Genomic DNA, 18,171 nt, shown 5'->3' with positions numbered 1-18,171 from the left:
ACTTTTCGCATACCTTTATTCCGATTGGTTGTTTCAACAGGTGTGTTACAATTAGTTTGAACTCCCAAGGCCCTTTTTTCCATTCAAATTCTTTACGTGCCTTGAATACATTATTAGTTGCTTAAATGGTGGCCGAGATGACCCTGCTTGTCTGACTCGACTACTTCGAAATACAAAATTGCCATTTGCCAGTTTTTGAGCTCAACTGCGAGATCATATCTTTCCATCCTCCAGGCGTTTTGCGCCAGTAACTTAATTTTTTTGTAATGTAGCAATACGCGTAGAAACTTAAATAATGGATTTTGTTTCGAGAAATTTGAAATTCGAAATGTTTTTTTTTTTAAAGGTTCTCATTCCCACCAGACAACAGTGCATTTTCAGACGATTTCTCTTTTTTGTTCTTAATAAGAATATAAAATGTAACTTAAAAATATAGGTTGTCTCTAGGCGCCTTGATAATTCGAGTCAGCCTCTTTTTTTATTTCTTCACCGTAGCGAGGCTAGGATAGCACCTGACTCATTCGACGAGTCGACGAAGAATCTCCAGTAAGGAATTATATTTCAAACGTTAGTTTTTCGTAGCAGCGACTGTTCCTTGTTTCCAGTTACTTACTTAAAGCTTATTGCAGGATTTTAGGAGCAATTATTTGGAAGGATCTCATAAACATATTGTTCATCATGACTGAACAGTGTAAACTTCCTCTACGAATCATCACCTACCTAGTCCCCGGATTGAGTGTAGAACTTTTTGAGAGTATATCCCAATATCTGGAATCCTCTCTAGGCAAAGAGACCATGCTCTTTTATGAATCCAGATTCGATGGTCCACAATCAGACCGAATTGATCCATTTGAAACCAAAGTTGCAGATTTAGGTAATACTTCATTCATTCTACATTGTGTTGTTGGCAGATATCAGTTAAATATTTGTGGTGACATTGACTTACAGCATTTATTACGGGAGCAGCATATCAAAAGCTTATTAAAGAAGATAATAAAAATTGGGAACTTCTACCAGTCGGAGGTGTTTACCCCCATCTCACCAAAGGTGAATCTGCAGGATACTATGCAGATATAATCATCCACAAAAATTCAAAGTAATGTGTTTATATCTGTGTGTCTAATAATTTTATTAATAGCATTGACTTTTGGGTTTTGGTCAGAGAAAGAACCAAGGATTTTCTAGATTTACGTGGGGCAAACTGGGCTACCAACAACCCCTGCTCAACAAGTGGTCACTTTGTTATGCTTAAAGCCCTTAAAGAATATGGGGAAAATCCATCCTTCTTTGGAAGTGTTCTTAGTAAGTTGATAAACAAATTTTCGCCGATGCAAACGCTATTCATACCCATTAATTTCAAATCTGCGCAGACTCTGGGTCGCACTTGAACTCCATTCATATGGTCGCCTCGCGTAAAGCGGATGTGGCGTCAGTAGATTCAAATGTGTTGGCATTTGCGATGGCAAAGAATCCTGCCCTTGCCCATGATCTTCACATATTTACATCAATTGGCCCGCTTCCACCCTATCCTATCATGATTCGCTCATCGATGGCAGTCGAACAAAAGAATGGAATCTGTGATGCTCTTCTGCAGTTGGAGAACGTAGTTCCATGGAATAAACTGTGTGCGGATCTCAGGCTGTTGCGCTTTGTCAAGATTGACAAGGATATTTATTTGGAGGACCGCGAATCGCGCGATGCACTTGTCAACTTATCGGCCTCTGTTCGCTACTATTAGAGGACTCCATAGTTGTAGAATGGAGGCTCATCGATATGTCCTTCCCACTACATTTCCATGATTATCCAAATATCCATTTTCAATGCGAAATTACAGCTCATCAAATTTACTGGAGTTAAGAGCTTCTAGATATGAGAAAAATATATATGTACTTTAAAAACATCTGTTTCCTTTACTCTAGTATAAGGAATGTTGAGTGGTACAAGTGCTTGAAGGACATCCTAGACGGATGTTCTTGCACAGTAACGTTTAGCTGTTGGCAAAAGTCTTCAATGTTTCTAAATTACCGTTTTCAAACGTGACTTCCCGCGTTACATCACAACTCGAAAAAATTTAGCATATGTAAAGTTTGTTCATTTTCCGCTAGATGGTGTATTGTGCATTTAGCAAAATGGCCTCATCGCGACTTCTTCATCTAGCCCGAAATGGTAAACAAATAAAAATTAACTACAATTATTTAGATTTAAAGAATGAAAAATCTAAATCTACTGTAGGTCTACTACCCAAATCATCCCTCAACATGCAGTTTCGCACTGCCTATAAAATTGTAACAGATGAGTTGGGGTCGGATCCTAAGACGAACCAAGAGATCGCGGATCGTGCAGGAGATCACATACTATTAACGGAAATTTTTAGAGGTAAGTTTGCCAGCTCACTTGTGGCCTGCAGCTATCAAGTTAACCAACACTTCTTTTAATTTTGTAGGTTTCGGAGTGACTCTTGCACACTTCTTTAAAGAGCCTGCAACCATAAATTATCCGTTTGAAAAAGGACCACTTAGTCCTAGATTCAGAGGGGAACATGCTCTTAGGCGATACCCATCTGGAGAGGAGCGTTGTATTGCTTGCAAGCTCTGCGAAGCTGTATGCCCTGCCCAGGCAATCACAATTGAAGCAGAGCCCCGTGCAGATGGCAGCAGACGAACAACAAGATATGACATCGACATGACTAAATGCATTTACTGTGGCTTTTGCCAGGTAAGTTTCTTATATAAATGAATCAGAATATTCAGTTGTTATGCTGATGAAATGCTCTACAGGAAGCATGCCCAGTTGATGCAATTGTAGAGGGCCCTAATTTTGAATTCTCCACTGAAACCCATGAAGAACTCTTATACAACAAAGAGAAGTTGCTGAATAATGGAGATAAATGGGAAGCTGAAATTGCAGCTAGCCTACAAGCTGACCATCTATACCGTTGAAGCTTTCAATTATAGTAAAGTTTCACTAATGTAAAATTAATAGTAAGGTGGTCCTTGAAGGTGTCAATAGATGAATACGATACCATCCGTTACATTTCGTCGCGCGAGCAGCTGCTAATTGTATGTAACTGTAAAATAGCGCCTTAGCAGGAACCCACACCTTAATTGTAAGTATTGCTTCCCATATTTGCCTTCCATTCTGTTACATCTTGACCTTCACGTTTGGTTGTGGATCGATCGACAGCCATAAACAGTGAATTCATTTCAGCCCCTAGTTTTTCACCAACCTTTGCAGGAGAGTTCGATTACCCCCCAGAGAAGTTTAATGCAAGGCAGCGAAGAAAACCAAGTTTTCCTAGAAGTTGAGAAAAGTTTTATCGAGTCGGATTAGACAACTAGGTTCGAAAACTCTACGTTCTAATCACTCTTCGCGATCCAGTAAACAGCTGAGTTGGACATCATCGATTTAATCTTCGTATTGTTACAACTGAAATCTAAGGAAAGCCCTCGTGGTTTTCGTTCCGTGGAAATCATTCAGTGCTCTTCATTTATCAAACGGCCAGTGGATCCAGCATCGTTTTCGAGACTGCCTTTCATTGGTAACCATTACCGGTCACACTACTCTAACAACGTCCCCACTTGGAGCCTACACTGCGTCTACCCAAGCTGATTCTGTCCTCGATGGTTTGACCCGAGTGGAAGGTAGGACCATGTTTCTGTAATTATTTACCTGTAAGTAATTAAGTCGTGACGTGCTGATTTCTGAATGTGATTGTGTTTATCGAAGAGTGGTAGTCAACGTATTTTTTATCGAAATTTTATTGTCGAAGAAACTTGGTATCTTATTGCGATTCGAGGTTAGAAATCAGAGATTAATGCAAATCGCGGAAAGAAATAGTAGGGTGCATGCAACGATCCAGGCAGAAAAAAATAGGGATATTTTGTTCAACCTTGAAGCAATAAGGAACACGTAGCGATGGCAGAAGTTGTAATCATTTTCGAAATCATTGAAATTCGCTATTGGTATCCCTTTGATCCACGTGTATCCGGCGTAAGACACCATGCAAGCCGTGAGTTCTTTTATTAGTATCTCGAAGAAATTCAATTCAGGTCGAATGGTGTTTGGTTTTAAAAACAAGTTCGCGCCGGCTACCATCATCAGATAGACAGGAATTCGGGGCTGGGCTGGACATTTTTCTGTGGCCCATGCCACTAGCCCTACCATTAGTATCACCACGTTAATAAAACCTCCGATGGCGCGACCAAGCAGGAAATTTTTATCCTTAGTTTCGCATATTGGCATTCCAATAATAATGGCAGAGAGCATATTGATTAACAATTTCGCAACCCGTCCAATGTTGACTAACGTAGGACTGATAGGTGTAAAACGCCTCATTATTTTATTGTACATGGAATTTGCCATGGTTTTGGTTAGCAAATAGTTTGTGCCCTTTCACGTAAATGGTTTCTCGTTGTATTAAAAAATTGGCCTGAGGCGGTAATCTTGAATTTTCCCATCTCTTAATGGCAATTGATTAATTGGTAATTCGAAAAGTAGCGTTTTCAATAGTCATGATTTTTTCAAACGTTGTTCTACTATTACATTTACTACCCCAGCAGCGTGCAGGCTATGTTTTATCTTATCGTGAAACATTTTAAAGTTTATGTTGGAAGTTCTCAGGAGCGTTTAGCCTTTGTGGGCGTTAACATTTTATTTAGAATAATAGAACAGGGTCGTGTCAATGCCAACGTAACACGCACGCCAATGAAACGATGACGGCCTTTCGGGATCAGATTTGTAGTGCGTGCTGCGGTGAATTATGCAACGAACAGTTAGCGACAACAGAAATGTTTTAATTTGAGCTATTCGGGAGCTATTGACATAAAACAGTTTTAACTGTAATTTCATCTAAATCTTTGAAGATACCGTCTTGAATCGGGTTGGATGGGTAATTTGAGTAGTGGGTACTCTCGCCTGCTGTCTGATGTCTTTATTGTTCGATGGTTGATCGTCTTTCAGCGGTGGCACCAGATCGTTCAGATAGTCTAACCCAAGGTGAACGGTCTGCAGTATGGTTGCATTTATTAATAGAAATCCAGGAACAAATAGCAATGCAAACTTACTTTCAAATGACGAGTGAGGAGAAAGTTGAGATCAAAATCTTCGTCGTCATCCCCGAATGGATTTTTCATTTGCTCAGCTACCTAAAGTAAAACGTTAAGGGGGAAATATGAATAGTTTTTTTTTTGTTATCGATGCCCTACACAAACCTTTAAGAGTCCAACGTAAAAAACAAGTTCCAAGACCGTCCCGATAGGGAAGTAGATGTCGATAGCTCCGACTGCAGAACTAGGCCCGGTATACTGACGTGCTATGAGACATGCGATGAAATAGGAATAAGTTGCCAGTGTACAGACCTAACGGAAACAATATCGACATTATTATTATTATTATTTTTTTTAAATTAATATCTGTAAAATAGTACTTGGGTATACACCATGGGAATAGAAACCCAGTTGTAGCTCCAAAGGGCTCCGCAGTTCGCGCGAAACTCCAGAAATTCCTTTTTTAAAATGACACGTTTTGAGCACCCGATAGTTGTGTATGTTTCTTTACAATGTTTGTATCAATGCGTTCGTATTATTCAACTGTTTGTGTTACCTCCATAATGAGTTTGTTGCCTGCAGGGTCGACCAAAATACCATCCCTAACAGCTTCATTGAGCGTTGAAGTAAACCATGTTGAGGGTACCCAAAACAGATTTACTACTGGAGAAATCGATTCGTAACACTGCTTTTCGGTTCTGGTCATTATTCCTACTTACCAACAAAGTATTACGTGGATGCTATAGAAGAAAAACAGTCTATTGATTCGTACCATTTTTCACCAAATCCTGTAGAGTTGGGAAACGTCGACGGACGGCACGTGAGATTGAGCGCAGTAACAGGGTTAGCATCAATAAAGCTCGTCGTAATAATACTCGCCGAATAATTCGAGACCTTTCGTCCTTACCCGGTACATACATTTGAAGAGTTAGCATCAACCTGAAAAAAAAATCCATTTCATCCAACTATTGTTTCTTTACGATTTGTGTTTTGAGAGTGCAATACTTGTCCGGCCAAGGGATCGTCATGTATCTGGGAGGAGAAAAAAAAGATCAATAAGAACTGACGTGAGACATCTGTAACATATTCATTACTGCTGCCACCATCGACCTGCGACGATGGTAACGTAGAAACCGAGAAGAAACGGTAGAGAGATCAACTTTGTGTAGTTCTCGAAAAAAGTTTGTGATTCGTGAAAAGCTCTGCGAAAGAATCGTTTTGTTATGGGGATTTGTGACCGAAAATTACATTGTTCTAACTTTTTCTGATCCTCATTCAATCCATTGCGGTATACAGCACTAACAATTCCAAACAGGATGAGGAAAACTAAAAATTCTCGGTACACGACTTTGTAGACGGAACACTTCCATCTCAGGAGCATTGCCCCGATACCAACATTGTTTGACATGGCGCCTTTATCCATTTCGTCACACCCAACGTGAACAGATGCTGGCAAAATAGATGGACACATTAGCAGTTAGTTAAATCAGCGAACGAATCGTCACTTACGTATAGAAGACATGTTTTACAATTTCGAACAGACCACTTTTTCGTTCAAACATAAAGCTAATCGTGCAACTGACTTTCTTACTGGTTGCGTGTACTCTGTTAATACAGTCGAAAACCTCGCTACCAAGTCATGGTCTCTTGAAAGTTTTAATCCCCCATCAGACCGAACTCTGGAAACATGTCGAACACGCATTCTCCTGAATGATAAATGAACCCGAAACAAACGATCAATCGAATCGATAGCACTGCTTCAACCGTGACAATTGTGGACATGTACAACTTTCGTTGTTCACGTGTACACCACCCTGATACCGTAGAACTAAGGTTTAGTAGATTATCAAAGCGGTTTCTACCCACCGTTTTTCATTATCTCAGCCATGCCTAACAATATCCGAGAGAATAATTCACAACAGAAACACAACTTGAAGAGAACCAAGTTATGCAGCTCAAATACTCTGTATTCAAATAGAATGTACAAAGTATCTCGACCGAAAATTTAAGCTGTTTCCATCGGCGTCGTGGTGGCAGGGGAGGCTGCAGACTCTTCTGTGTATTTGCCCTTGTCTTTGCCCAAAGCAGCAAGGCGGCCCTTAGCCCTCCGTTCCACAATCTTCTTGCGGTCCTTGTCCATCTTCAGTTTGACAATGACAACCTAATGAAGAGTTATTTAGATTAATAAACCTTTACAGTAGCTGTTTACTTGATGTATCTAGACCAAGCCTTAGAACAAGTAGATATTATGAATCTGTTTATGAAAGAACTTACTTTAGATGGGTGGATGCCAACTGGAACAGTGGCTCCATTGGCCTTCTCACGCTGGATCCTCTCAATGTAGATCATAAACTTTTTACGGTAGCACTGGATGACTTTGCCAACCTGCTGTCCTTTGTAGTGGCCTCGTACAACCTACATAAACCATTGATGAACATGATGACATAACACACATATTTCGAATTTCTATCTACCTGAACTTCATCATCCTTGCGGATGGGGATGTTTCGGACGTTGTACTTTGTCCTGAGTTCCTTGGATAGGGGAGCCGTCATCAACTTCCTACGAATGTGGGAAGGTGCGCTGAAATGACGCTTGCGGTTCTTGCGCCGAGAGGAGGTAACTCTTGTGTTCAACTTCATTTTTTGTCAGTCGAAGTCCGAAGAACCTAAAAGGACAGGAAAAACGACCGTGAGCAATGTGAGTTCCAAAAGTCGGCAACGATATACTGAAATGAACACTTCAAATTTAAGACAAAATTTATTTTTAACGAATAAAGACAGATTAGTTTTTCTAGTGCAGTTCTATGATTGCAGTTACTTTCTTAACAAGCTCGAAGATGGTTTGGATTCGAAAGGATGACAAAGAGAAAAACGAACCTGAATTTGGCTTCGAAGGAAGGAAAACCTATGGACGAGAAAGGAACACAAAAAAAGGCAACGTCGACAACGTTGCCTTATTGAAAGTGAGAAATACGTTCGTTATAGATGTCTCTGTCTGCCAAGGACTTGTTACCAGATGGCAGTGTCGGATGTCAACAAAAATTATGTAAAGTAAGCAAAACGCGGTTAACGCTCTTAGGAAAACGTTTTGGTTTGGACATAAAATTATAAGCATTTATTGAAAAAGAAAATGTTTGCATCTTCTCGGAACATGTCTTTGGTTAAGGTACAGTTTAATTCGCTTTGTGTGAGAATAAACTCAAAAATTGTTTTGTTAGATGTAATGTGAATGATCAGACTCAACAATAGTAATGTTTATGTATTATTTTATAAAGCTAGCATTGTCGATGCCGAAGAATACGACAGGGCTTTGCTCTTCAGGAAGGCAGTTTGTATCGAGACAGATTGCCACCAAAGTACAGCCTCTTACACAGCTTACTGAAGATGAAATCATGATGAAGGAGAGTGTGGCCAAATTGGCCAGCCAAATCATTGCTCCATTTGTTAAGAAAATGGATATTCAGCAATCTTTTGAACCAGATGTAGTCAATGCCTTGTTTTCAAATGGGGTAAAATATCCATAACTTTTTAGTTTGGCTGGGGTTGCAATACAGGATTCACTTTATAGCTAATGGGGCTGGAAATTGATCCAGAGTATGGAGGTGCAGGAGCCTCTTTCATGTCAGCTATCATTACAATTGAAGAGTTGGCAAAAATAGATCCTTCAGTTAGTGTGTTTTGTGACATCCAGAACACACTAATAAACACATTGCTGCGCAAACTTGGCACTCAAGAACAAAAAGAAAAGTATCTGCCAAAACTTGCTCAAGACACAGTAATAACTTCATTTCTTCTGGATTAAGATTTATAATTACTTATTAATGTTTCTTCAAATTTCAGGTTGGGAGTTTCTGTCTCTCAGGTGACTCTACATGCCTAACCTTTTTTCCGTGCTGGGCTTTGTGATTAACGCCGCTTTTCCGCGCTGTTTTATAGAGGCTGAATCAGGATCCGATGCTTTTTCACTAAAGACACGGGCTATTAAAACCGGTGACCATTACATTATTAATGGTACCAAAATGTGGATTTCCAGTTCCGAAATAGCCGGAGTCTACTTAGTAATGGCTAATGTGGACCCCAAAGCCGTAAGTTTTGTTGCACCATCAGTATTAAAGAGAACTGTTCATGAAAGCCGAAATTCTAGGGATATAAAGGCATCACATGCTTTATTGTTGACCAAATTACACCAGGTCTCTCCGTTGGTAAAAAAGAGGACAAGCTGGGTATCCGGGCCTCAAGTACGTGCGCCGTCCATTTTGATAATGTTCAAGTTCCCGCAAGCAATATTCTGGGCGAACTCGGCCAAGGCTATAAGTATGCGATTGGCATGCTAAACGAAGGTCGAATTGGCATAGGCGCGCAAATGGTTGGATTGGCCCAGGGTTGCTTGGATGCCACGGTTCCCTACACTCTCGAAAGGACACAATTTGGGAAACAGATATTTGATTTTCAGGCAAGATGCCATTTTCTGGTGTTCTCCGATAAGTAATCCTGAAATGACGTGTTACGCAAATGTAGGCTATGCAGCATCAGATCGCACAGGTCGCAACCCAGATAGAATGTGCCCGTCTTCTCGTCTATAACGCCGCCAGATTGAAGGAAGCCGGTTTACCATTTGTTAAACAGGCCGCCATGGCTAAATATTTTGCATCTGGTTAGGCTACAGAATTTCTTTTTCAAATCAATTAATTCTGTATGTTCTTGTTTTCATTGTGTTTCCAGAAGTTGCAGCGTTGACCACTTCGAAATGTATCGAATGGATGGGAGGAGTCGGTTTCACGAAAGATTACCCAGTCGAAAAGTTTTATCGTGATTGTAAAATTGGTACAATCTATGAGGGAACGAGTAACATTCAGTTGAACACCATAGCTAAGTATATTAAGCAAGAGTACCAATCGTGATTCGTCTTTTGGCAATAGCTTCATGGATGACATTTGGAAGTCATCATATTATGATATGGTTGTCCGTGATCAGTGTTCGTGAGTCAATCTCAAACTGTAAATTGACAGATCTGTTTATATTCCTACATGAGACAGTGATGCTACTTCTTGTCATGATTAAGGCAGTGTACAAGAATTGTAATAAAAAGTCATCTAGGTAAGCCTAATATGCTTGTACTAAAATTGTGAAGACTTGGGTAACTTCCTTAAATATACTAAGTCAAGGAACGAGAATTTCTTTTCCAAATTCTAAAATAAATTTTGATAACACAAAAATGCATTGGATAGGTTTGTCTTGAAGAATAGTCTAAGCTAAACAGCATTTGTCGAATTTTACACTTGTTCATTTAGTTCAGTTAGGTTCGAGGGCTCATTCGTTCATTACGTACATGTTTGCTTTCGATCTTTCATACTTAAATAGTTAAATTTTATTAACTGTTATTCTGTTACATTAATCCGTGTGCTTCTATTAGGCATTTCATGGCTTGCGAAGTAGGAAGGGCTTCTGTGACGTCTGTCCCGTATTAGTTCTTTATTTCCCGCCTTTTCCTCCTCTCAATACCGATATCAAATCGAAACGAAATTGTGTTTAGCTGTCCGCCTTTTCAGGATTCTCGTTAATTTAATGTGATTCTTTAAAGTGTAACGGATTGGGGTTTAACATGTTTTGATCTTTAACATTATTGACACATTAGAAAATAAAAAGTCTTCATATTATTGGCTGAATCATGAATGATAAAAAGGCAAAGAGTAGGAGGCTGATGTTGATATCCAAGTGGAAAAGTTTATCACGAAAATCTCTATCACGTGAAAGGTCTTTGACACCAGAGATACAGCCTGAACCCCATATCAAAAATGCTAAACGGAATTCCAAAACAAGGGAGTATCTTACTCCAATTACAAATGAATCAACAAGTATCAGTGGGAAAGAACCTTTAACGGTGGTTGATACCAAGTAAGACATTGTTTCCTCACAAATAATAAAATAATGTACATGGATTTCTTCCTTAATTGTCTAGAAACCTTGCCCGAGCTTGTGAAGATAAAGAAAACAAACTTCTATCGTTTGACAATTTGCAGCTTCATTTGAAATCAAACAACTTGAAAGTTGACGCAGTTCCTACCACCAATGGTGTAATTGATGATAGAACCAACCGGTTGGAAGTGTTTGCGCATCAGAAGGATAATGTTGGAGAAAAAACACAGCCAGGGGCTGTGGCTGCAGACATATCCCTAGATTTAAGCCTACCTTTTACAATTGGTGATTTAGTCTGGGCCTACATTTCTGGTTACCCTCTATGGCCTTCACTTATTACTCAGGATCCCTTAGAATTTCTTTATACAAAAACTAGAAGTACAGTATTATTTCATTGGACATTAAAACATTTATACATACATGTTAACCCTGGTAATTTTGTTTCTAGTGACAGGAAAGACAGAAATCAGACTATTCCATGTTGAATTCTTTGGAGATAATGGATCAAGAAGCTGGCTGTCTGCAAATGTCTTGTTTCCTTTCAATGGAGGTGTAGAAGAACTACTAAAGGATAAAAATGGTTTTTTAAAACATGTATTTTTAAAAGAATCACCTTGGATTTGCATTGCACTTTTATAAAATTTTACAAATGATTTCAGGTTTTGAGCAAAAGCAAAATTTTCAAGTCCCTTCAGCAAGCAATCAAAAGTGGACGAAAGACTTGGCAGTTGGCTGTGGAAGAGGCGAAGCAGGCCATGCCTTCATCGAGGTAGTGTCCATCAAAGCAAAATCCGAGAATAATGTTAGTCATTCTATATCATCTTTAGGGAACAACGATTGATACTATTTAGAAAACTTCTCCAATCCAAAGAAGAAGAACAAATTCAGCGAAAAAGGAAATCCATAGATGACTCTGCGGACAGAAAACCAAAGCGACGGCGACAGAGTAAAGAAAGCGTAGAAGGGCATGTTTCCCTAGAAGAACAACAATCCGTAGTTTTGGCAGAACATATTCAGACCTTAAGTGACGTAAGCGAGAAAATGGAAGACATTGCCTGTCCAGATGATAACCTAACAGAAGTGGTTCTACCAAATGATGCCAATAAAGATGTGCCAAAGAAACGCGATAAGGAAATGCGCGTTGACGTTTGCGAGTTTTGTGGGTCTCGAGAAAATCAGACGTTGTCATGCAACAAGTGTCGCCTAGTTTATCATCCCGAATGTATAAGAAAGGATTTGAAAGCACCATCAAACTTGGAAACTTTCTTGTGCCTTAACTGCGATCCCTCGACTAACTCAAAGTGCTGTCTTTGCCAACAATCGGAAGGCGCAATGCTTTCTTGCAATTTCAAGTTGTGTGGAAGACACTATCATCGTAATTGTCTGAAACTGTTCCATTCTCCTAGCGTAAGGCAAGAAAAACCAGCCTCTCAATTCACATGCCCAGCACACTATTGCCATACTTGCGTCGCAGACCTGAATGAATTGCATCAAGCAGAGAAGAAACTAGTTCGTTGCATATATTGTCCAACTGCCTATCATCAAAGTACTTGAACTCAAAGATCGCTTTGTTTTCGAGCTATCCATAATTTTCCTTTTATATATTTGAAGGTGAAAAATGTCTGGCTGCAGGCTCTATCCAGTTATCCAATACGCAGATGAAGTGTTTTAAGCACGTGGAAAATCGTGAAGTTGCTAAAAAATCCAAGAAGGAGAAAAAGACGATTTTACCCATCCATTATAATGTAAACTGGTGCATTGTTTGTTCTGAAGGCGGCAGCCTAATATGCTGTGAACGATGTCCTTCGTCTTTTCATACTCGTTGTGCGGGCTTGGAAACGGAACCGGACGGATCTTTTCTTTGCTATGAATGCACATCTGGCAAGACCATCCTTTATGGCGACATAGTATGGGTTAAAATGAGCATATACAGGTCAGTTTTTTTTTTTCATTATGTTACTAATGCAAAAGTTTTTTACGTATTAATGACGGCCCGATTGGTAAATAGGTGGTGGCCTGGTAGAGTGTACCCATTGGACGAGATACCGCCTAAGCATCAGAAATACCAACCCAAGGCAGGGGAGTTCTTGGTCTACTTTTATGGTAGCAATAACAGCGCGTTTGTCTATCGTGGCCAAGTATTTCATTATCAAGACGGAGTAAGTTTCATAATTGTTTTACTTTTTCATGGGTAAACAAGACGTAACAATACATTTCTGCAGGACCAAGGATGTAAAGGGAAGAGTAAGAATAAATTGGGGGACGACTTTAAGAAAGCCTTGGAAGATGTAACACCTGTATTTCAAATGCGTAAGCAAGTACTTTCCGAGCGAACAGCCGAACGACAAGCAAAAATCAACGTTGTAAGTCTTACGCCAGATCACTTTCATGAACGAAAATCCATTGTAATACTGTTGTTTCCAATACTAAGAAACCGCCACCGTACAATAAACTACGCAGTAACAAACCGGTTGGCAAAGTTCGTATGCAAGATCCAAGCCCCTATTCGTCCTCTCTGTGTGACTGTGAGGTAACGGAAAGCCAACCGACTTGCAGCTCGGATACAGAATGTCTTAACAGGTTTTTATTCTAATATTTTTTTTTTCGAATAATTCTCTTATTCTGAATAATTTTTAGGATATTATTGTTTGAATGTGATCCAAATGTGTGTGCTGGAGGCAAATTATGCCAGAATCAGCGTTTTCAGCAACGCCTTTCTCCCCCGCTCTATCCGTTCAATACTGGAGGAAAAGGCTGGGGACTTAAATCTCAAGCTGATATTAAGAAAGGCGATTTCGTCATAGAATACGTAGGAGAGATAATCGACAATAGCGAATTCCGTCGTCGCCTCAAGGCTAAACAAGATGCTCAAGACGAGGCCTACTATTTCTTGACGTTGGACAACAACCGAATGATTGATGCTGGACCAAGTGGCAACTTGGCACGATTTATGAATCATTCATGCCAACCCAACTGCCAAACCCAAAAATGGACGGTCTTGGGCGATATTCGCATTGGACTTTTTGCTGTAACAGACATCCCTGCTCACGCAGAACTTACATTCAATTATCAATTGGAATGTGCCCAAGATGTGGCGAATGAGAGTAACCAGAGGCAGCAACCTTGTCATTGTGGAGCTCCAAATTGCGCCGGCTTCATCGGTGCCAAACCAAAGCAGATAAAGGTAATTTTTTTTTCTTTTAATTTTGTATTAAAGCTTTAGCATGTTAAACTCGATATATGTTTTCTTTTTTTAAGGTGGAAAAGATTAAATCAATAAAGGCCAAAAAGAAAAAACAGCAACGGAAGCTTGAGAAAGAGAAAGTGGCTGAAGATTTTTGCTTCCGCTGTACGGAAGGGGGTCACTTAGTTGTGTGTGATTTTAAGAATTGCAGTAAAGTTTACCATCTTGAATGTCTTAAACTTTCTGCCCCCCCGAAAGGTAATACTAAAGTCCTAAGAATTTTTAATTCAAGTAATTTTTAAAAACAATTTTTAGGCCAATGGACATGCCCATGGCATCATTGTGATGTGTGTGGCCGCAAGTCCACCCAGTTTTGCAGCGTGTGTCCAAATTCTCTCTGTTCGACGCACGCTATAGAAGTGGATATGCAATCTCATGATCAGCTTGGTTTAATCTGTAACGAGCATTCACAAGAAGAAACAAATTTTTTTGTCAAGCGTCTTCTAGAAGAAGATACCGCAACTGTGGCGACTATATCACCTGAGCCTTCCACATCGCTCAGCGAGACGAGTAGCTGTTAATTGAGCCTTATATAAAGATAATGCATTTATATTTGTTTCGCCATCTTCCCCTCTTTTCATCGTTTACTGCCAACAAGTATGCTGAATACATAATTGCCTTTGAATCTCGAACAGAAATTTAATTGAAATCTGCTCCATGTTCCATGACCCCCAAGCCATAACTTCTTCTTTCAACCCCCTGTTTGGTAAATTGACCATAATTATCGTCATCGCATTTGTGTATACTTCTTGAAAACGATTTAACTAGGAAATAAATAAACCCAAAATTGTATTTGTTTGAATCTTAATTAAATTTGTCTTCCAATTTCCAATTCGTAAATAAATAAATATTATAAAAACAATAATCCTTTAATTAAAATTATAAGTAATGCCTTTTGTCTTTAAAAAGTCGGCCAAAACTCGCGATGTTGCCAAATCGAGATCCGACAAAACCATAATTATAATCATAATTTTATAAACCCAGCCTTGAATGAATGTCTTTGATGAAGGAAAATATATACATTTTTTAAATAAATCTAATAGAATTAAACTTTCTATAAAAGCCTACTATAGAATAAGGAATTTTATCTGTCAATTTGTTCGTTGCGATTTACGGCCGGTAGGCAGTGCTTATAGTGGTTAAATAGGCCGTCGCAAAACGTTTTTCGTTTGTTTCACAGTTTTCACAGTTTCCCTTTAGCCTCCCATGCTTCTCATGGCTGAAATTCTTACATTGGTAACACGTGTTTTATGATTGAATCGTGAAAGTTTTAGTTGACAATTGATATTTGTGTTTTATATTTGGAAAATGGTAGGTTAAATTGCGTATCGTAAATGTCTTAAGAAATTAAATGTACCTATCCATAATTTTCTCCGCTTGCGTTAATTAGGCACAGATGTACGTGCTATTCGAACATGCGGCCGGGTATGCATTATTTCGCGTCAAAGAATTTGAAGACGCTGGAACTTTCTTGCCCCAAGTCGAGCAGTCGGTCACGGATTTGAGTCGCTTCAATGGAGTCGTTAAATTGGTTTCGTTTGCTCCTTTCAAGTCTGCTGCACATGCTCTTGACAATATTAATTCAATTTCTGAAGGTACCAATAATGATTATATCTTCCTTATGCTGTAAGATTATATTACCTTTTGTCTCATTAGGTGTGCTATCTGAAGATCTCAACCTCTTCCTTGAAACTAACTTACCAAAGCCAGAAAAAAAGGGCAAGAAGGATACCTTTGTATTGGGAGTAAGTGAACCGAAGCTGGGTGCGTCTATTTCAGAAATTTTGGGTATTCCATGCCAACATGCAGGTGTTATTCCTGAAATTGTCCGTGGTATCAGACTGCACTTTGCACACTTAGTGAAAGGTAATATTGTAAATTTGTGCGAGTATGAATCTCTTTATTGGAAATCTTTTTATCTGGAAATTAGGATTTACTGTCCAAACTTCTGGAGTTGCCCAGTTAGGTTTGGGCCACAGCTATTCCAGAGCAAAGGTCAAGTTTAATGTCCACAGAGTAGACAACATGATCATTCAAAGCATTGCATTGCTGGACCAATTGGACAAAGATATCAACACATTTTCTATGCGGATCAGGTATACTTAATTGTTAATACTTCTAAATGAATATATTAACCAGGAAGACCATTAGGGAATGGTACTCGTATCATTTCCCAGAACTTATCAAGGTTGTTCCAGACAACTACTTGTTTGCCAAGTGCGCCCAGTTCATAAAAAATCGTAAGGAGCTGTCAGAAGAATCTTTACCTCAGCTGACTGAAATTGTCAATGATGCTGGCATTGCTCAATCAGTTTTGGATGCGTCACGCTCGTCAATGGGTAAGGTCTAGAATAAGAGCTTATACGCTAGATGGAAAAATTTATAAAACTAATATTCTTAGGAATGGATATTTCCCCGGTCGACCTAATCAATATCGAACGCTTTGCTAAGCGTGTGGTTGCGCTAGCCGAATATCGTAAAGAACTGCAGGAGTACCTGAGATCAAAGATGCATAACATAGCACCCAACTTGTCAGCACTCATTGGCGAGCAAGTTGGTGCTCGTTTGATTTCGCACGCCGGTTCCCTTACAAGTTTGGCCAAATATCCGGCTTCAACGGTCCAAATTCTTGGAGCCGAAAAAGCCTTGTTTAGGTAATTGAAAAACTCATGATTTATATACTCTTATCGTAACTATAAAATCAATAGAGCATTGAAGACCAAAGGCAACACACCGAAATATGGATTGATTTATCATTCAACCTTCATCGGTCGCGCGGGTTTGAAGAATAAGGGACGCATTTCCCGCTACCTCGCCAACAAATGTTCTATTGCATCGAGAATTGATTGTTTTTCAGGTACTGTTCTTCGTGAACGTCGTTTCTTTTTTCTTCTCAAAAAGACATAGTTAAAATTATAAATGTATATACTTTAATATTTATTTTAATTATATAGAGGAAACGTGTGATGTATTTGGATTGAAACTCCGTGAGCAAGTAGAAGACCGGCTGAAATTCTATGAATCTGGAGACATTCCCCGGAAAAATGTGGATGTCATGCAAGAAGCCTTAGCTGAAGCCAAAACTGTATTGGTAGGTTTTAAATTTTTCTTTTCTTATTTTACGTGCGGTGTTGTTCAACATACTCCTTGCATAGGCATCCTTGAAGAAGAAGAAGAAGAAAAAGAAGAAGAGTATCACACCATCGGCAGATGATACAATGGATGGTAATGCTGACGCTACTCTTCCGTCTGACGGCGAAGGCAAGAAGAAGAAGAAAAAGAAAAGTATCACTCCAGCAGCCGATGAATCCATGAACAACTCAATGTCGGTGAATGGAGACGAGAAAAAGAAGTCTCAGGATGAGAACGGAAACAGTAATGTAACACTAGATGAATCTATTGGTTTGGATAACAGCGTAAACGGAAGTAAGAAGAAGAAGAACAAGAACAGAGAAGCAGACAGTACATTGGATCAATCGGCAATTGAGCAAGATGGAGCCACACCGGCCAAAAAATCAAAGAAAAAAAAGAACGCTGCCTAAAGAATGCTATTCGTGTTCTCGGTATTTCCTCAGAATCGGTTGACCTTGTGAAATAGCCCAATTTTTTTAGTTTTTGTAAGGTGTCGCATTCAATACAACTGGGCAGAGGTCACTGGGAATTTGAGTATTGAGACTTAAGCTCTCTTCACAATTATTAAGCGGCAGGTTAAATTCAACCAGATAAGAAAGAAGAGAAATTTTGTTCAAACATAGGGTTTTCTTGTTAAGTTAAAGATTTTTTTTAAGTCTAAGAAAAGAAAAATATATTTACATATTGAATAGTATTTTTTATTTCATAATTCTAATATTTTTAACAGATTTCTATGATGTTCAACTGCAATCAACCAACACACCTTCTCAGTTGGCTGCTTCAAGCAAGATTAGTCTGTCTGGAATTAAAAACTTTACTTAACATTAAATAC

At 39.2% G+C, this 18,171-nt stretch overlaps 7 protein-coding genes and 1 long non-coding RNA gene across 11 annotated transcripts; 5 read left to right on the top strand and 3 right to left on the bottom strand.

The window, feature by feature from the left end:
- The first annotated feature begins 439 nt into the window (after positions 1-439).
- LOC130688730 (uncharacterized) lies at positions 440-1,879 on the top strand. 2 transcript variants are annotated; one of them, XM_057511750.2, is made up of 5 exons: positions 440-546; positions 630-874; positions 949-1,096; positions 1,163-1,302; positions 1,371-1,879. In XM_057511750.2, exons 2-5 carry the CDS (start codon positions 679-681, stop codon positions 1,736-1,738), a joined length of 852 nt encoding a protein of 283 aa, XP_057367733.1. In that variant the 5' UTR covers positions 440-546; positions 630-678; the 3' UTR covers positions 1,739-1,879. The 2 variants fall into 2 exon arrangements, with proteins under 2 accessions (XP_057367733.1, XP_057367731.1); XM_057511748.2 differs by having other exon boundaries at positions 491-546; positions 638-874; positions 1,371-1,878.
- A 201-nt stretch (positions 1,880-2,080) lies between these two features.
- LOC130688742 (NADH-quinone oxidoreductase subunit I-like) lies at positions 2,081-3,026 on the top strand. The gene is made up of 4 exons (XM_057511765.1): positions 2,081-2,166; positions 2,233-2,376; positions 2,444-2,715; positions 2,778-3,026. The coding sequence occupies exons 1-4, from the start codon at positions 2,106-2,108 to the stop codon at positions 2,937-2,939; spliced, it is 639 nt and encodes a 212-aa protein (XP_057367748.1). The 5' UTR covers positions 2,081-2,105; the 3' UTR covers positions 2,940-3,026.
- A 1,700-nt stretch (positions 3,027-4,726) lies between these two features.
- On the bottom strand, positions 4,727-6,665 carry LOC130688719 (bestrophin-2-like). Of its 2 annotated transcripts, XM_057511734.2 has the most exons (10): positions 6,555-6,665; positions 6,305-6,494; positions 6,140-6,247; positions 6,051-6,077; positions 5,818-5,984; positions 5,602-5,756; positions 5,426-5,503; positions 5,211-5,357; positions 5,064-5,144; positions 4,730-5,004 (listed from the first exon to the last, which is right to left on the bottom strand). In XM_057511734.2, exons 1-10 carry the CDS (start codon positions 6,565-6,567, stop codon positions 4,849-4,851), a joined length of 1,122 nt encoding a protein of 373 aa, XP_057367717.1. In that variant the 5' UTR covers positions 6,568-6,665; the 3' UTR covers positions 4,730-4,848. The 2 variants fall into 2 exon arrangements, with proteins under 2 accessions (XP_057367716.1, XP_057367717.1); XM_057511733.2 differs by having other exon boundaries at positions 4,727-5,004; positions 6,140-6,494.
- A 326-nt stretch (positions 6,666-6,991) lies between these two features.
- Positions 6,992-7,957, bottom strand: LOC130688747 (large ribosomal subunit protein uL24-like). Of its 2 annotated transcripts, none has more exons than XM_057511771.1 (4): positions 7,866-7,957; positions 7,520-7,713; positions 7,320-7,460; positions 6,992-7,206 (listed from the first exon to the last, which is right to left on the bottom strand). In XM_057511771.1, the coding sequence occupies exons 2-4, from the start codon at positions 7,685-7,687 to the stop codon at positions 7,051-7,053; spliced, it is 465 nt and encodes a 154-aa protein (XP_057367754.1). In that variant the 5' UTR covers positions 7,688-7,713; positions 7,866-7,957; the 3' UTR covers positions 6,992-7,050. The 2 variants fall into 2 exon arrangements, with proteins under 2 accessions (XP_057367754.1, XP_057367753.1); XM_057511770.1 differs by having other exon boundaries at positions 7,925-7,957.
- Positions 7,958-8,077: 120 nt separating this feature from the next.
- Positions 8,078-10,149, top strand: LOC130688717 (short/branched chain specific acyl-CoA dehydrogenase, mitochondrial-like). The gene is made up of 8 exons (XM_057511732.2): positions 8,078-8,213; positions 8,323-8,556; positions 8,616-8,822; positions 8,888-8,909; positions 8,984-9,132; positions 9,192-9,500; positions 9,566-9,701; positions 9,770-10,149. Exons 1-8 carry the CDS (start codon positions 8,178-8,180, stop codon positions 9,946-9,948), a joined length of 1,272 nt encoding a protein of 423 aa, XP_057367715.1. The 5' UTR covers positions 8,078-8,177; the 3' UTR covers positions 9,949-10,149.
- A 384-nt stretch (positions 10,150-10,533) lies between these two features.
- LOC130688693 (histone-lysine N-methyltransferase NSD2-like) lies at positions 10,534-14,999 on the top strand. Its single transcript, XM_057511696.2, has 12 exons — positions 10,534-10,942; positions 11,007-11,341; positions 11,412-11,557; positions 11,623-11,732; positions 11,791-12,509; positions 12,575-12,896; positions 12,972-13,122; positions 13,186-13,326; positions 13,395-13,543; positions 13,601-14,147; positions 14,222-14,405; positions 14,463-14,999. The coding sequence occupies exons 1-12, from the start codon at positions 10,716-10,718 to the stop codon at positions 14,726-14,728; spliced, it is 3,297 nt and encodes a 1,098-aa protein (XP_057367679.1). The 5' UTR covers positions 10,534-10,715; the 3' UTR covers positions 14,729-14,999.
- Positions 11,191-11,795, bottom strand: LOC132088292 (uncharacterized). Its single transcript, XR_009421751.1, has 3 exons — positions 11,611-11,795; positions 11,384-11,527; positions 11,191-11,322 (listed from the first exon to the last, which is right to left on the bottom strand). It is a non-coding gene; the product is annotated as an uncharacterized LOC132088292 (long non-coding RNA).
- Positions 15,000-15,500: 501 nt separating the features above from the next.
- On the top strand, positions 15,501-17,861 carry LOC130688709 (nucleolar protein 56-like). Its single transcript, XM_057511719.2, has 9 exons — positions 15,501-15,518; positions 15,598-15,802; positions 15,864-16,073; positions 16,138-16,303; positions 16,359-16,546; positions 16,609-16,861; positions 16,916-17,064; positions 17,162-17,298; positions 17,363-17,861. Exons 1-9 carry the CDS (start codon positions 15,516-15,518, stop codon positions 17,747-17,749), a joined length of 1,698 nt encoding a protein of 565 aa, XP_057367702.2. The 5' UTR covers positions 15,501-15,515; the 3' UTR covers positions 17,750-17,861.
- Positions 17,862-18,171: the final 310 nt, after the last annotated feature.

The sequence above is a fragment of the Daphnia carinata genome, chromosome 9 (assembly GCF_022539665.2).
Source record: "Daphnia carinata strain CSIRO-1 chromosome 9, CSIRO_AGI_Dcar_HiC_V3, whole genome shotgun sequence".
NCBI classification, from domain to species: Eukaryota; Metazoa; Arthropoda; class Branchiopoda; order Diplostraca; family Daphniidae; genus Daphnia; species Daphnia carinata.
Note: the sequence above shows the minus strand (reverse complement) of the source record. Positions and strands in the feature narration are given on the sequence as shown.

Excerpts from the sequence above, each read along its gene's own strand:
- LOC130688730 (XM_057511750.2), top strand. The coding sequence starts at position 679 with ATGACTGAACAGTGTAAACTTCCTCTACGAATCATCACCTACCTAGTC. Across the intron at positions 875-948 it reads AACCAAAGTTGCAGATTTAG|CATTTATTACGGGAGCAGCA; the intron begins GTAATACTTCAT and ends ATTGACTTACAG. Across the intron at positions 1,097-1,162 it reads ATCATCCACAAAAATTCAAA|AGAAAGAACCAAGGATTTTC; the intron begins GTAATGTGTTTA and ends GGTTTTGGTCAG.
- LOC130688742 (XM_057511765.1), top strand. The coding sequence starts at position 2,106 with ATGGTGTATTGTGCATTTAGCAAAATGGCCTCATCGCGACTTCTTCAT. Across the intron at positions 2,167-2,232 it reads TCTTCATCTAGCCCGAAATG|GTCTACTACCCAAATCATCC; the intron begins GTAAACAAATAA and ends AATCTACTGTAG. Across the intron at positions 2,377-2,443 it reads ATTAACGGAAATTTTTAGAG|GTTTCGGAGTGACTCTTGCA; the intron begins GTAAGTTTGCCA and ends TTAATTTTGTAG.
- LOC130688719 (XM_057511733.2), bottom strand. Across the intron at positions 6,078-6,139 it reads GCAGGTCGATGGTGGCAGCA|ATACATGACGATCCCTTGGC; the intron begins GTAATGAATATG and ends TTCTCCTCCCAG. Across the intron at positions 5,504-5,601 it reads GCAACAAACTCATTATGGAG|GAATTTCTGGAGTTTCGCGC; the intron begins GTAACACAAACA and ends ATTTTAAAAAAG.
- LOC130688747 (XM_057511771.1), bottom strand. The coding sequence starts at position 7,687 with ATGAAGTTGAACACAAGAGTTACCTCCTCTCGGCGCAAGAACCGCAAG. Across the intron at positions 7,461-7,519 it reads GCAAGGATGATGAAGTTCAG|GTTGTACGAGGCCACTACAA; the intron begins GTAGATAGAAAT and ends TGGTTTATGTAG. Across the intron at positions 7,207-7,319 it reads TTGGCATCCACCCATCTAAA|GTTGTCATTGTCAAACTGAA; the intron begins GTAAGTTCTTTC and ends ACTCTTCATTAG.
- LOC130688717 (XM_057511732.2), top strand. The coding sequence starts at position 8,178 with ATGTTTGCATCTTCTCGGAACATGTCTTTGGTTAAG. Across the intron at positions 9,133-9,191 it reads CTAATGTGGACCCCAAAGCC|GGATATAAAGGCATCACATG; the intron begins GTAAGTTTTGTT and ends CCGAAATTCTAG. Across the intron at positions 9,501-9,565 it reads AACAGATATTTGATTTTCAG|GCTATGCAGCATCAGATCGC; the intron begins GCAAGATGCCAT and ends ACGCAAATGTAG.
- LOC130688693 (XM_057511696.2), top strand. The coding sequence starts at position 10,716 with ATGAATGATAAAAAGGCAAAGAGTAGGAGGCTGATGTTGATATCCAAG. Across the intron at positions 11,342-11,411 it reads TCTTTATACAAAAACTAGAA|TGACAGGAAAGACAGAAATC; the intron begins GTACAGTATTAT and ends TTTTGTTTCTAG. Across the intron at positions 11,558-11,622 it reads AAAATGGTTTTTTAAAACAT|GTTTTGAGCAAAAGCAAAAT; the intron begins GTATTTTTAAAA and ends AAATGATTTCAG.
- LOC130688709 (XM_057511719.2), top strand. Across the intron at positions 16,074-16,137 it reads CTTTGCACACTTAGTGAAAG|GATTTACTGTCCAAACTTCT; the intron begins GTAATATTGTAA and ends TCTGGAAATTAG. Across the intron at positions 16,862-16,915 it reads GCCGAAAAAGCCTTGTTTAG|AGCATTGAAGACCAAAGGCA; the intron begins GTAATTGAAAAA and ends TAAAATCAATAG.